Genomic DNA, 16,111 nt, shown 5'->3' with positions numbered 1-16,111 from the left:
GCATCCAAATAACTAATGCGAGCAACAGACTATAATTCACTAAATAAAGTGAGAACTCAGGAGCCGGGCTGACAGGAATGAACGAGCGAGTGAGCGAGTGATGTGAGCATGGAAAGCTGTTTCTCTCCGAAGGAGGGCGGCCAGCCGCAGAAGGAGTGGTGACGTCAGAACGTCACCGTTTGGCAGGCACCACGGTGAGAATTAATTCCGTTCCCGCAGGAAGCAGTGAGACGTGCCAAAACGAATGGTGACGGGGGTGAGGGACGGGGGTTTACACGGCCCTGAAGTGCAGTGCGCAGGCCTGGCCTGGCCTGGCCTGTGCCGTCCTCGTCGCGGGGGGTCGGGGGGGGGGTGGCCTAAGGCACCACCACTGTCGTGGGACAGAGACAGCAGGTTGCATTTTTTTAAAATAACTTTTTAGTTTTTCTCTCTCTCTTTTTAAAGATTTTATTTATTTTTGGAGAGGGAAGGGAGGGAGAGAGACAGAAACATCAATGTGCGGTTGCTGGGGGCCGTGGCCTGCAACCCAGGTATGTGCCCTGACCTGGAATCGAACCTGCGATGCTTTGGTTCGCAGCACGAGCTCAATCCACTGAGCTACGCCAGCCAGGGCTTAGTTTCTCAATTACAGTTGACTGCAGTGTTACGTCGGCCCGGCATTCGTGATATGCGTCGCCTGGCTCTAATCGTGAGGAAATGTGGGACAAATCCGAGTAGAGGGACGTTCTGCAGAGCAACTGGCCTATGCCCTCCCAAAGTGTTGAAGTCCGGAGCCTCAAAGAGAGACGGAGGGCTGGAAGGAAGTGACCGGGGAGGCGAGAGGACAGGATGCAGCGCGCTGTCCTGTCCTGGAACCTTTGCCCCCGTGACGCCCCTGGGACGCCCCTGGGACGCCTGGGGAAACCAGGATCCTGCCCCCTGCTGGACGGTGTGTAAGAGATCTTTGTACTATTCTTGCGACTTTTCTCTAACTTGAAAGCTGTTAACATTTTAACTTCATTTTTAAAAGAGTTTATTGGTTTATTTCCTTTCTTCTTTACATTTTGTCTCTTTAACCCTCACCCAAGGTTATGTTCATTGATTTTAGGGAGGAGGAGAGAAACGTTGATGTTGACAGAGGAGGGTATATTGGTTGCCTCCCATCCGTGCCCCGACCGGGGCTCCAACCCGAAACCTAAGTACGTGCCCTGACCGGGGTTGTCCAGGACAATGCTCCAACCAACTGAGCTACCTGGCCAGGGCCCTGTTTATTTATTTTTTTTTAGGGAGAGGGGAAGGGAGGGAGGAAGAGAGGGAGAGAAACATCAACTGGTTTCCTCTATCGTGCCCACAACTCGGGCACCTGGCCCGCAACCCAGGCATGTGCCTCTCCAGGAGTTGAAAGGGCGACCTTTGGGTTCGCAGGCGGTAACTCAATCCACGGAGCCACACCAGCCAGGGCAACCTTTCAACTTTAAAGTGTTAAAAAAAAATTACAGGACGGAGCTGCCTGCTCCGGTCAAGAATAGAATCTTTGGCTTCCTGTCCAGAGTGTCAGGTGACTCGCCCCCAAGCTCCTACCAGAAACTTGACAACTGGACAAAACGCCCACTGGTTCCGGGAAACAGGCAGTGGAGGAGAAAGGGAAAAAACATGGTGTGAGTCCTACTCTCTCCCGGGCCTTCCGCCTGAGGTGGAATCCAGACTGGGCACCCCGAAGGGAAACTCAGGCCGATTGCACAGAGAGCAGAGTGTGGGGCCGCCGAGACAGCGGGAACTGACTGGACAGAGGAGGCGGGAGAAGCAGAGAAGTCCAGAAATCCACATTCGATCCCTGGAGGCTTTGACTGGATGAAGACTCCACCCTCTCTCTATACACCAGGCCCTGCTGCCCGACATTTTGGTTAATTCCAAACTTCCATTTCTGGAGCAATGACACCTCCTACAGGAAGCCTTCCCTGACTGCCTAGGGCAGGTCCCCTGTAATATGTTCTGATTGCCCTGTTCTTTCATCCTGGACATTTATTACAGTTGGTGTTAATTTATGTGAACGCTTTATTAATATCGGTCCCCCCCTTCCACGAATGCTCTGAGCCCAAGAACTGGGGTCGGGTGTGTTCCTTGAATCTCCAGCATGAGGCACAGGGCGGCATCCATACATGTTTGCGGAACGAATGAACGAGCAAATGCTGCGGGCATTCTTCTTCAGTCTTTGAACCGGTGGCATCCAGAAGGGGGCGCTCCAAACTTGCGATGAAGTGGAACTGGCTGGTTTAGCCCTGGGTCGGCTTCAGAAAGCACAGGAGGAGCGGGGAAATATTCGAGCTCCGGTCTGACTCCCTCGGGACGATTCATTCGTAACAGAGGACTTTCTCACGCAGCGTCTTTGGGGCGCAGCCTGCCACGCGGACAGCACTGTCCTCAGAGGCGAGAGAGGCTGACCCTAGCCGTAGAATGGGACGGGTGCAGCGGGTGGTCTTCGAAAGCCCTCTCAACCTTCAAAGTCTATGATTTTGACGTTAACCAGTCAATTTTTGTATTTTTTTAAAAATCAGCTTCATTGAGGTATAACCGACATTAAAAAATTATAAAATGTTTCAAGTATACCTCGTGGTGAGTTGATATATGTACACACTGTGAAAGGATTCCCCCAGTCTAGTTCGTTAGCACATACATCGCATTATCATTATTACTATTACTACTACTACGACTGTTGCTGTTATTTTGTGAGACGTTCGTTTACCTTCCACTCTCGAAGCAAATTTCCACTTCAATTATTTAACCATCCAGGTTGGTTCTAGTCCAGCGTGGGGACACGGTCATTGCTCACTGCCGCCACTAGGTGGCACTTTTCTTTTAAATTCCCTGCCCGGCGGGAGGTTTAAAATCCTTTTCCATTTAAACCTGAACTGGGGTTTGTCTTTGTGGAAGAGAGGATCGGGTAACTAAAAACTTGTGAGACCGCGCGGCCTCCAGCAATGCCGGGAGGGGTGGGGGGGGGATGGGGTGTTGGGGGAGTCCCCCATCGGACTCACCTGGAGCGCCGGTGAGTCGCGGCGCACGCTCTCCCTCCTGCCCATCTGACTCACTTGCGATCTCTCTGTGGCCACGTACGCGCGTGGAGAGAACCGCAGGGGCTGGAGAGGCCGTGAGCAAGTTCCGCATCCGCACTGACCCTCGTCTTTACAGGTAGGGTGCACCTGGGGTCACCCCAGAACATCTCGTTTCTAAAATAGATTCTGATGCGTGGGGGGAGGGGTGGGGGAGGTGGTGGAAGAGGGTACAAGGGGGATAAATGGTAATGGGGAAAAAATACAATACAAGAAAAATTAAAATAGAATAGATCCCCAGGCTTCGCCTCCAGAGATGCGGATCGGGACCAGCTGAGGTTACGTCCCAGGTCACTCACTGGCAAGGTTAAAGAAGACAAACGTAGCCTGTAGGATTTATGGGAAATTAAGTGAGGGGGCGTACAGAGAGCTCCTAGTGTCGTGTGCAGCGCACAGTAAGTGTGGCTTCATGAGAGCTTTTATTAGTTTTGCCGTTAGCAGTTTGCAGCCCGGGTGCTTGTACACAGACGCCCAGGAAATGCTGTTGAGCTTCTGGGGGACAGTAGGCAGAGAACACACGTGCGCCAGATCTCCTGCTTTTCCAGGGGACAGTCCCCAGAACTGTTCATTAAGAACATGCGGGTTCAGATGTATTTTTTCTTTCTTCCTTCTTTGCAAATTGAAGGTAACCACCAATACCATCACATTGCACTTGTTTGTGGAAAAACAGAAAAGGCATTTGACCTGAATAGGCCCGGAGAGAAAAGGGAAAACCAGGGAATGCAGGGTGGCGTCAGGAAAAAATTTCCAACACCCATTATCACGACGCATTGCATAGGTTTGACTCTTCTATCACAAGACAAAGTTGTTTTTTTTTTTAAGCATGAGAAGCATAAGCTCTTATAATGAAAATGCAGGTAAACATGTTGTATACAAACATATCCTGATCAGGGAAGGCAAGGTTAGGTGAAATATAAAATGTCTCTTTATGCATCAGTTTTCTGTCCTCCCTTCGTCACCATTGGCGATGTTTCGGTGTGCCAGGCCCTGACTCGGCGACCAGGGGTCACAGGGGAAGAGACTATGAGCTCAGGGGGGAGGGTGCTTTCACCCTCGCCCTCCCCCCCACCCCCCGCCAGGGAACTAGGTCTGTCCTGGACGCCCCTCACAGGGGTGCTGTGTGTGAGAAGGCCACTGGCGTGGGGGGAGTTGGCTCCTGGACCCGGAGTCCTGCCCAGGGGTGCCCTTTCCAGGGGACATCCGGGAATCACAGGGCCAGGCGTGCGGAATGAGCCTGGCACTGGTGAGGTTTGTGGTGAACCCTCAGGCCGCGTGCCCCCCCCAGAGTGAGGACTGCATTCTCCCTGCCCTTTGTGCCAGAGGCTCTCTACCTGGGGTCCCCGGACCCCCAAGGTGACTGTGGACAGAATGAAATAGGTCTGGAAACTTGGATGGGGAGAGAATTCCTCCTCTGTCTTTACTAACCCCCACCGACATGGAGGATTCCCCTCAAGCGTGGACGCTGGCAGCCTAGCGGGATTTTGTGTCACGGTGCGGGGTGGTGGGCGCCTGGCAGTACCGCTGACATTATTCTACTTCCAGACAGCTGGCACCATGAGGCCGGCTGCCGGTATGTTCGCCAAGAGCCACCATAGAACCCACGTTTTCAAAACTTTGGGTCGCTGTATCTCACCATGATTGGTTGCCTCTGTCCTCCGAGGTGTGCTGTTTTCGCACTGGGAAACACTCCGGACGAGCCCACAGGGGAAGAGGCCGGCAGAGTCCAGGGCCGGGGGAGGGTCAGGTGCCCCAGAGTTCCATCGTCTCCTGTTGTTTTCAAGTTCGGGCGAGTCTGCCTGCAGCTCGCAGGGCCCGGCCAGCAAGTTCTGGGTGGACCCAGAGGGCAGAGAGGCTCCATCCAGACCCCAGCTGTCGAGGCAAGGGAACTCGGTGGCCCCCTGTCCTTCCCCTGCCCTCGTCCACCTGGTCTTTTGGGACCCCTGAGCCCCACAGGCATCCAAGGGATCCATTCTGAGACGAAGGCAGCCCTCGTGATTCAGTCCGAACCCCTAAAGCCTGGTGAGTTTTCCGGCTCTGCAGCCCCGCCCACAGTGGCATCATGGGGGAGGGGCGTCTACCCCCACGTCACATGTGATATCTTTGCGGTAAAGACCTTCCATTGCTGGAAGGTTCTGGTCACCTTGGGCCTCCAAATAGGAGTGTCAGATCACTCGTGGTCATGTTTAGACCCCCCACAAACATAATACAAAAAAGCACACAAACCGTGAGGGTCTTGCTTGATGAAATTGGCAAAGTGACCAGCTCTGGAAGCAGACACCGCCAGACACGTGTCCCCAGCCAGTCACTGCCCCTACCCCACCCCCTGACCTCTCACACTAGAGGTTCCTCTTGCTTGAACTTCACATAAACATGCAGGATATATTATTTTATGTCCAGCTTCTTTCTCTCCACCTTATGTTTTTGAGATTCGCCGTGTTTTCACGTGTTCAAGCTGTTCGTTTTCACTGCTGTATACAGTTGCACTGTATGAATTTGGCACAATTGTATGTGTCTCTTTTACTATCAACAGACATTTGTGGTGTTTCTGGTTCAGGCTTTTATGAATGAAGTTGCCGTGAACGTATTATACATGTCTCAAGGTGCACAGGCGCATGCATTTCTGTCTGGTACGTGCAGGAGAAGATGTCTCTTCTTTTGCAAACTTTTAAAAAAGATTTTATTTATTTATTTTCAGAGAGAGGGGAAGGGAGGAAGAAAGAGAGGGAGAGAAACTCGGTGTGAGAGAGAAACATCTATTGGCTGCCTCTCACGCCTGACGGGGGACTTGGCTCGTGACCCAGGCAAGTGCCCTGACCTGGAATCGAACCGGTGACCTTTCACTTTGCAGGATGATGCCCAACCCGCTGAGCCACAGCAGTCAGGGTTGAAAACTTTTGACTCAACATTAATTTTGTCAGTCACTCAAATAGATGCATACACCCGTCATTTAATCACTGAGGTTGTTTCCATTTTGTGCTCCTACAACAATATGATGTAGGGAAGGAAAGAATGTTTTTTTTTTCCTTTTACTCTTCTAGATTCTCAGCTGGGTGCTGTACTAGAAGGCAGATTAAGAGAAAAGCATGCACATTTGGTGTAAGTTCTATGTGATGCAGGACCTCGCAAGGACAGGAAGACCCGAAGCCAAGCCGGGCGGTTTGTCTGCTGGGCGCGAGGAGGAGTGGACAGCTGCGGAAAATGCGACGGGATGGGCAGGGGTGTGAGCTGAGTGTCGCAAACCCGGGGGTGCGGCGGGAGGAGGGGAGGGGACAGCGAGGCCGGCTGGTTCCCATCCCTCTCCGTGCCCCTCTACTCTCTCTCTGATCTGGGGTTGCCCCTTCCCTCTGGCGGAGAGAGGGCGCCCCTCGCAGGAGGGTTCTGTGACCTGCTTCAGGGGGAGGTCAGAAAGGCCTCCCTGCACCTGCACCTTCTTAAGTTCCTTCGGCTTAAAATATTCGGTTCCGAGGGGCCCCATTTGGAGGTAGCGTGTCCTTGACTCCATCAATAGCTATGAACACTTTTAAACATGTCTCCTGGGGTTCACGGCTCTGAACTGGTGTACGTTTCTCTAAGACATGCCTCGGCCTGACCGGCATGGCTCAGCGGCTTGAGCGTCGTCCTGCAAAGTGAAAGGTCACCAGTTTGGCTCCCAGTCAGGGCGCACGCCTGGGTGATGGCCCAGGCCCTGGTTGGGGCCAGTGTTGGAGGCAGCTGACCCACGCTTCTCTCCCTCTCTTGCCCTCTCTCTGAAATTAAATGAAACAAACAAAGATGTGCCTAGAGTGATGGGCCGTGTGGATCTGCACATGGGTGTGCCCGTTTGCACACCTAGCAGTAGGGGATGAGCATGCTCGTCATCCACACCCGCCCGCCGGGCTCTGTCTGATCTGTCACTGTTCGTGACCCGATGACGAGGACGCACCCTTTCCTGGTGGCTGTGTTGTGGGTCTTCTTCCCCTTTCCGGTTAGGGACCACTCAGGTGGCCTGTTCCGTGAGCTGCGTGTTCCCGCCAACGTCTGTGCTTCGCTTGAACACCCTTCGGCACAGACAGTGCAGGCACTCCGTCCGGGAGGCGCCGGCTGCTGCCGCTGAGCTCCGTGTTCAGGGTGCGCGGCCCGGGGGTGTGGAGACACCCAGACCCTCACGCACGGCTGGCGAGGATGTGGAATGGTGCGCCCCCCCGTGGGAAGCCGTCCGGCAGCTCCTCAGGACGGGTAAACACGGGGAGTTTCTGCAGACCCAGCGATTCCACTCCCAGGTACACCCCCGAGCGAAGTGGAATCGAATGTCCGCGCGGAAGCCGAAAGGCGCATGCGCTCGTTCGCAGCAGCGCGGTCACAGTGGAAAGTTGTACCGGGGAACGGCAGCCCACCCCGCCGGTCTTTTCACGTTGCCTCGTCAAGGCCGGACTCCGACTGAGATGTGGCTGGTGGGTGAACAGCATGTTTGCACAGGAACCCCAGGAACCGACTTCCAAAGATGCAGACCCGACCTGCAGGCGTCCCGGCTCCCGGAGGTCTGCTGACCTTCAGCCGCGGAGACGGGACCTCGTGAAGCCGGGAGGACTAGGCCCGGACCGCACGCACCGGACCCGCCCTGTCCTATCCGAATGGGCCGTGCTCGTCTGCACGTGGAGAGCTCCACACCCCCCTCCTTTGATCTCTGTCCTGTTCCCCTCCCTCCTTACGAACACCCCTGCCTCCACTGAGAGGGGGAGATGGGCTCTGAGACCCGAGTCCCCCGTGTTCCAGGTGGCTGGCACCCGGAAATAAACCGCTGTCCTTTACATTGGCTTGGGCCTCTGGAGCACTGGCCTTCCCCCTGGGGGGCCATGGGACCTGCATTCAGTTCCAGCACCTTCCACAACAGCGAAAAGGTGGAGCCAACCCCAACATCCATCAAGAAAGGAGAGGATAGCCCTGGCTGGCGTAGCTCAGTGGATTGAGCGTGGGCTGCGAACCAAAGTGTCGCAGGTTCGATTCCTAGTTAGGGCACACGCCTGGGTTGCAGGCCACGGCCCCCAGCAACCGCACATTGATGTTTCTCTCTCTCTCTCTCTTTCTCCCTCCCTTCCCTCTCTAAAAATAAATAAATAAAATCTTAAAAAAAAAAAGAAAGGAGAGGATAAACAAGCCATGGTCCATCCACGCAGTGGATGACGCACTGACACCAGCCACAACCTGGGTGAGCCTCCTCGGTGCTATTAAAAGTGAGCAGAGCCTGGCTTCTTTCAGACACAGCGGCCCGGCCTGGGAGGAAGGCGGGTGGGGTGGGGTGGGGTGGCAACTTAAAGGGCTCAGGGTGTTCCTCTGCGATGACGAAAACGTTTGCCACCAGGGAGGTGACGGTGGCACAGCACGGTGAACACACTGAGGCCGTGGAATTGCACACTTCAAAAACAGTGACTTACGTGCTTTGTGGACTTTACGTAAATTTTTTAAAGAAGAGGACACAGTCCGGGGGCATCAGCCAGCGTGATGTCAGAAGGGCCCCACTCCAGATGTGGCCCATACATCTTGCTGTTATCTGTTCCCTTGATCAATCACTGAAGCTCGATTTGCTAATTGGCATAGTGATGTCAGAAAATTTTTTTTAAAGAAAATACCAGTGAACATAGTGGCTCCTTGATTAAACTGATGAATGCCAAACATGGGCTCTCACTGGTGAAAATAAAAGCATTGTTATGCAAGATACAGGAATTGCCTAAAATACTTCCAATCACACAGAGCTGTCACCTGCCCCGGAGGCTGGCTCTTTGTTGGGTCAGTCTGCAGCCACGGCCTCGGGAGGACGTCTGGTTGTTTGACTCTGATTGTACGTAAGGGAGGGAACTCAGTCCCTAGGTCGTGTGCCCGCCTCTCGGGAAAGGGTTCGAGACCGTGGATCCTGGGGGATCGGCAGTCAGAGCTGTTTCCCGTCTGCTTGCTGGGAATGTCGGGGTAATAGCTTGAGGTTCCCTTCTGCAGAACTGGACCCGAGACCGGGTCTCCTCATGATGCGAGAGCCAAGTGGTGGGGGAATAGTGAACACCGCCCCCAGACTTCCTCGACCCACCGGGCACCGTCCGTCCGAGGGCTGGGCCGGGTCTGACCGGGTTAGGGAGTTGGCAGTGGTGCCCAGGCCCGCTGCCCAATTTTTCATTGGTTTGTCTTTCTTTTTGTTCTTACTTTGTAGGAGCTCCCCATTCTGGATTTTTTTTTTGGGGGGGGCTTTGTTGAAGATTACCTTCTTCTAGTTAACACATTAAATCTTTCACTATTTTTCCTTGGTATGGGCCGCTCTTAAAAGGAAACTGTAAATGGGTTTGTCACACAAAAGATTCTGGAAGAACCAAACCATCCCTGCTCATCTCAAGACCCACTCACTGGTCCTGGGTCTAAACCCCCGAGGAGGCACCAGCTGAATCCTTGGGCATGCGCAGACAGCCCCAGACCCAAGTTTGGGGGCGGGGCTTGAGAGATGCAGTGATTTGCATAAGAATACAGGAGGAACCCTAGTGGGGGTTCTTTAAGAGGGAAGAGTGAGGATGGAGAGGAGGAGAAAAAGAGGAATTCCTGGGCTGCTCGCTTGGCCAGATTGGAGTGGGTAAAGGAGCCAGGTTTTTTAAAACTCAGAATGGACATCCTTGGTGTGGCAGTGATACGCTTCCCAGGTGTCGCCACACCACAGGGACAGGTGCGGGCATTTGAAATCCTGAAGGTCTGAGCTGCTTATCTGCACAGCAGGAAGGTGGGTGAGGGCTGCAAGGTGCTCCCCCCCACCACTCTACCCCCACCCCCAAGCTGGCTCAGTCAGTGCCAGGGGAAAGCTGGAGGGCACAGAGCATGCCCTGTGGCTAGAACCCCCACTTCCTGCACCCCCATCTGAGCCTACAGCAAGAGGTGACTCAACTCCTCTGAGGTGCTTTACATGCCATTGACGATCACCACGTCTTTGTACGTCCTGTAGGCAGTCTCTTCTCTGTTGTGTACACATGAGGGAACGGGAGTTCAGAGAGGTTAAGGAATTTATTCAAAGTCACACAGCCGCTGAGGGACAGAGTCCGGATTTATACCACTCCACTCCTCCTCCCACCTCTGCCCCGTGACAGAGGGCCCCCGGCTCTACCTGAAGGAGAGAGCCAGAATAGTTTATTACTATTGGAGCCCCAAAGCTTCTCTTATCCTGGGCTTTACGTAAAGACTCTCAGAGAATGTGGGGGATTCAGTGAAGGGTAATATCTTGTCAAGATAACCACACACTCCCATCAGCAGGGGGCCGTGGGTGGTTCAGACCAGAAGGAGTGGGGGCGGGACACAGGCGGGAGAGCAACTTCTCAGCGGAAGAACCTCTAACCCAGCCAAGGGTCTAGGCTGCCCCTCAGCCCAGTCACCCGAGAGGATGGCCACCAGCCACGCAGGGCCGCCGGGGGTGGCAGACATGGCTCGTCCGCATCGCGATGAGCCGTGAGCGTAAAGCATGCCCCGGGTTTTGAAGGCTTGGTATGAAATACGCGAACGCAAAGTATCTCGTGAATGTTCCCATCCTGATGGTATGTCAAGGTGATGATATTTGGCAGGTAATGGGCTAAAGACAATATATTAAAATGAATGTCACTTGTTTTTCTTTCTTTTACTTTTAAAGATGTGACTACTAGAATATTTCAAATACAAAATTACAGGTAAAATCAGTCACATTTTCTACTTCCGTAGGCTAGCACTCTTTTGGACCAATTCTTCCTGCCTGGGTGAGTGAATGAAGGACAGATGGACAGAGGCTGGGGTCCTGAAGAGAAAGGCCCTGATGGCCAACTACAGCTGACCTTGAACTAGGCGGGGGTTAGGGGTGCCAACCCCCTTGCAATTGAAAATCCATGTATAACTTTTAAAAAAGATTTTATTTATTTATTTTTAGAGAGGGAAGGGAGGGAGAAAGAGAGAGAGAAGCGTCAATGTGCGGTTGCTGGGGGCCATGGCCTGCAACCCAGGCATGTGCCCTGACTGGGAATCAAACCTGCGATGCTTTGGTTTGCAGCCCGTGCTCAATCCATTGAGCTATGCCAGCCAGGGCAGTGTATAACTTTTGATTCCTCCAAACTTAGTTACTGTTTGCTGATAACATAACCAGTCGATTTACACATATTATGTGTATTATATGCTATATATTTTTATAGTAAACAAAGCTAGAAAAAAGAAACTTATCAAGAAAGTCATAAGGAAAATATGTGGACTGCATTTATTGGAAAACATCCCCGCACCAGTGGGCTGTGCAGTTCGTACGTGTGTCGGTCAGGGGTCAGCTGCATTGCCCTTCCACGCAGGAAGGGTGGGAGAGAGTGGAACCCACTCAGCAGGCAGAACCGAGAGTTGAAGGGTGGGAAGAAAATGGAGTGGGGATTCTTTTCCTACGGCCAGGCCAGGCGACCCTGGGGTGGTGGGAGGGTCTGGCTTGCGCCCCCCCCCCAAGGAGAAAGGTGAAAAAACCCATTTAGAGAATGCCTGAGCATTCCCCTGCAGGGTTTCCCAAACAGAACCCCTAAAAAGCCCTGAAATGTGCCCTCAAGGAGATGTCCCTGGAGAAAAGGAAGAAGTCGAGGAGGGCCTTCTGGAAACATCTATAGGGAGGAGTGGGAGGAAAGGAAGGTGGGTGCTGATACCAGGGGGAGGAACTTCTGCAGCTTCTGCGTGGGTCTGCTCTGAGCCCCGTGCTTGGCACCCTCCGGTCCCGCGGGGCATTGTTCCGGTATCGCCGCCCCAACCAGGCGTGTCCTTGCCCGGTTACCCATCCAATGCAATTGCTCAGTAGGGATGTTAAAAAGGTCCCATTTGATACCTTTCTTTCTAAACGTAATATTTTCACTAATACCTTAATAGAAGAACCCGTCCCTCCCCCTCCTAGACCCTTACAGGTGCCCACAGCTTCTGCAGGACTCGCCTCGGCGTGTCCTCCACAGACGCGCCCGCGGCCGGCGGGGTCCGGCTCCCGCAGCGGGGCGCCCCCAGCCGGGCGCCCCCAGCCGGGCCGGCTCGCAGGCGCCCCAGAGGCCGCCAGAGCAGCGTCGCTCCGGGCAGGGGCAGACCTGTGTTTACAAGACTTTTCTCAGCGCTCGGCTGATGCAATGGCCGCCCGCAGCAGCCTTCCTTAGGGAGCATGACGACGGTACTTGTTTTTACCCTCTTGTCGAAAATGCCGAATCGCTTCTTCAACTTAAAGCTTCTTTTTTTTTTTTTTCCCCTTCCGTGTGTTTCCCAGAAAGAGCCCCTGAAGCGGTGCTGAGGTCTCCTCCAAGACAGCCGCAAGTTTCATCGCGCTCCTGGCCCTCTTTTCTGTTTGCTTATTTGTTTCTAATATTTTCAGTGTGTTGTGCAAACATTTCTTTCCAAGCGTGGTTGAAAAGCAGCTCGCCCCGCCCCGCGCTCCCTGCGGGCGCCCCCCACCCCCAGACCTCGGAACCGGTGGGTGCCACCCTGTCCCACCCTCGGAATCGGAGTGGTGGGGACACGCGGGTGACGCCGGGGCGCTTGGCTCCCCCCACCCCTGGCCGGTCTGGGCCGCGAGCGCCTCCAGTCGGGGCTTTTCTGGGGGAAGAGAAAGGAACCGCCCGAACGGCCGTGAAACTTTTCCCCGCTGCAGCGCCCCCCCTCCCCCGCCCCGGAGCGGGCGCCGGCGGCGAGGTCCGAGTTGGTCCGAGGTCCGGAGCCTCGGGAAGGGGCGAGCGGGACCAGGTCCGGGACGCGCAGACACCTGTGGCCTGCGGCGAGGCGGGCGGTCCCCAAGCCCTGGCGCCTCCTTAAAGCCTCGGCTCCGCCCCGCCCTCCCCCGTCCCCAGACGGTGGCTCCACCCAACCGCCGGGTCCCCGCCGCCGGGGCAGAGCGTCGCAGCGCCGCGAGCCGCCAGGAGCGCGCCGCCCGCCCAGTCCCCGCGCCGGGTCCCGAGTCCCCGAGTCCCTGACCCGCCGCTATGGCCAGCGAGGAGCTGGCGCGCAAGCTGCAGCGGAGGCTGCAGCGGGAGCAGGCGCAGGAGGGCGGCCTGGAGCCCGCATCACAAGCCGCCTTCGCGCCGGAGCCCGCACCCGAGCCCGCGCCCGAGCCGGAGCTGCCAGCCAGCGCGCCCACCGCCAGCGCGCCCACCGCCAGCGCCGACGCGGAGCTGAGCGCCCAGCTGAGCCGCCGGCTGGACATCAATGAGGGCGCGGCGCGGCCCCGCCGCTGCAAGGTCTTCAACCCCTACACCGAGTTCCCGGAGTTCAGCCGCCGCCTCATCAAGGACCTGGAGAGGATGTTCAAACTGTGAGCGCCCGCCCTGCGCCGTGCGCCCCGAGTGCCCCAAGCCCGGGACCTGGGAGCGAGAGAAGGGGGAGGTGGCGGTGGTTCTTTCGGGCCGGGGGTCTGGGGGAACAGGACAGGGTAGTGCAAGGGTGCCTTAGTGCTCTTGGCATTGGACGCAACGCTCCTGATCGTGCGCCTCCCCCCGAGTCTGTGCCGGCGCGTGCGGGGACCCGACTGGGCTGGGGGCACCCAGAGCAGGACGCGCAGACCCAGCTCAGCACTTCCCCGGGGCAGCCGAGCCCGAGTCCCGGGTCCTGCTGTCCCGGACTCGCGGGCTCCGGGGCGGCCACCGCGGGTCCCGCCCCCTCCGCGGGCTGGTTCCGAGATTTGCTCAGAGCACAACTTCTAGGAAACCGAGACGCGCCGCACCTCACCTGCCAGCTTTCACCTCCCCAGGGAGAAACCAGCCCCGTTGTCCTTTATCTTTTACAATAAAAGGGGAAAGTTATCCTTGGCTGTCCCGCGGGGTCCGATGGACCAACAGAGGCTGAGAACTGGGATTTGGTTAAAGTCTTCGCAGAAGATCAGAACGTTCTTGGATCGAGCGGGTCCCCGGAGCCTCCCGGAGTGTCGCCTTGTCTGTTGGCGCGCGTCGGAGCCAGACATGGCCGCTGGCAGCCAGTTCCCTTGGGGGCTCATTCCTGCCCTGCTGGGTAGGCCCCACCAGGCGGGGAAGTCAGTGTAGAGAGCCCCCCGCCAGTCCTGCCGTGTAGCCCGGGAGCCTCCGAGGCCTCTGTTTCCTCATCTGAAGAGTGGGAGCAGTAGTCGCTCCTGCCCTTCAGGGCCATAAATTATTTTACACACTGTAAGCTCCTAGCCGAGCTATTAATGCTATTCCCAGAATATAGCTAAGACCAGAAAAATGCCTGGGGGAGCAGAGGCTGCCGGCCAGGTCATGCTCGAGGCGTTTTAAAAAGCGCTTGGAATGTTTGTCCTCTGCGTGCAGGGTCTATTTAAGGGCGCCGTGTGGCTGGCGCTGTGTGCCAGGGCCCCGGCCCCAGCCTGAGGCTGGGCTGTTGTCCAGACCGGCCACTGTGGGGGTGGGGGGGGTCAGCAGAGACTGGCACCCAGAGGCCACCATGCCTCACCCGCTCGCCTGACACCCCGACTTCCCAGTCCCTCGCTTCCAGGCACTGTCCTCTGGTGTCCGCACCTGGCCGGGCTAGTCTGGGCAGTTACGGAAAGCTGAGTTGGGGCAAAAGAGTGCGGGCGACTGGGGCAGAGGTGGAAGAACAACGGGGTGAGCGGTTTGTCGCAGCCCCTTGGATCTGTTTGGGGTTGAGCCTTCCGTGGGAGGACCAGCAGGTCCCCCAGTCCAGCTGAATTTGGGGACGGCATCTGGCAACCTTTAGGTTGCTTTGCGGTGCTTTGGGTTTCCTTTATTTGTTCGTATTACTATGTTTTTCTTCGTGCAGAAAAGTCTTTGAGAGGATTATCTGTTAGCTGGCTGCCTACATACGAGTAACAAAGGGAGTCCCCACAGTACCAAGGGATGTGTGGTCAGGTGCGGCTGGATCTAGGTGCTCAGATGATGCCAGCTGTGCTTAGCTTCTCTTTTTCTTAAGCCAACTACTGTTCCTGTCCAAGACCGCCTCCCCGCAACCCTACCACAGCCCTGAGCTTCCAAAAACTCAGCATCCTCTAGTTGAGCTCGTCGGTTTCCCCTGCAGGTGTTTCTCCCAGTTTCCCGCACCTGGGAGGCGGCCGACATGCTGCCTTACCTACCCAACCAGCGTGAGGGGCTCCTCTGACTGGGAGATGCTGTCACTTGGATGCCTCTAGTTGTAGTGTCCACCCACCCTCGGTGCCAGGACCATGGCAGCGGCTCTAGTGGAGAGACACACCTCTGGTCTTATGCTGCAGGCAGATCCCCAAAGGCCAAGCCCCACAGCATTCTTCCTGGGTGGGAGGGGGCTCGCGGCCTGCCCCAGCCCGGGCAAGGGCAGCAGGGTGCGGGCGGCCCCTCTGGGCCAACAGGCTCAGGCAGAGAAGGTCCAGAAGATCCCAGAGCTGAATGGCCACTCAGAGGGGCCTTGAGGAGGCAGGAAACCAGGGGGTGGCAGCGGGTGATGCCCTGACCGCTGCTGCTCTGACCTAGTGACCACAGGCATGTCAGGGCTCTGGGCTCTGCCTTGATAGGCCCACGGTCACGTGGTCACTAGCCATCCTCACCCAGTGTGACTTCATCTAAATTTATTCCATCGGCAAAGACTCAAAAGACTCAATGAAGGTCACATTCGGAGGAGGTTCTGGATGGCCATGAATTTTGGGGAACCCTATTCAACCCATCCTGGGAGTAAGCAGAGATGCCCAGACCATGGGGCATCATGACTGTCTCCTCTCCCCCTCCCGGGGGGTAAGGGGCAGGTCCTTCCAAGGAGCCTTCAGAAAGGTCAGACTCAGAGAGAGGGGAAGGGAGGGAGAGATAGACACAGAAACATCATTGTGTGGTTGCCTCTTACACACGCCCCCTACTGGGGACCTGGCCCAAAACCCAAGCATGTGCCCGGACTAGGAATCGAACCCTGTGGTTTACAGGCGGGTGCTCAATCCACCGAGCCACACCAGCCAGGGCAGGAACATCAGACTCTTAACCAGCTTAGGTTATCTAAGTGAGTGAGGCACGGCAGAGACCCAACCAAAGCCAGAGTGATCCCACCCCCAACAGAAGGGGCATCAGGCTTTCCAAAGCCCAATCCGGACTCCGATGGAG

The 16,111-nt window shown here is 55.9% G+C and overlaps 1 protein-coding gene across 1 annotated transcript in view; it reads left to right on the top strand.

The window, feature by feature from the left end:
* Window positions 1-12,738: 12,738 nt before the first annotated feature.
* The window catches only part of EFHD1 (EF-hand domain family member D1), a 39,604-nt gene continuing 36,231 nt past the window's right edge, over window positions 12,739-16,111 (top strand). The window contains exon 1 of the mRNA XM_045845859.1: window positions 12,739-13,359. Within this exon, the coding sequence (XP_045701815.1) occupies window positions 13,031-13,359 (329 nt within the window). The 5' untranslated portion in view covers window positions 12,739-13,030. The remainder of the gene's footprint in view (window positions 13,360-16,111) is intronic.

Source organism: Phyllostomus hastatus, unplaced genomic scaffold (genome assembly GCF_019186645.2).
Source record: "Phyllostomus hastatus isolate PE091 unplaced genomic scaffold, TTU_PhHast_1.1 phas_contig_477, whole genome shotgun sequence".
In the NCBI taxonomy this organism is placed as follows: Eukaryota; Metazoa; Chordata; class Mammalia; order Chiroptera; family Phyllostomidae; genus Phyllostomus; species Phyllostomus hastatus.
This window is presented reverse-complemented; position numbering and strand designations above follow the sequence as displayed.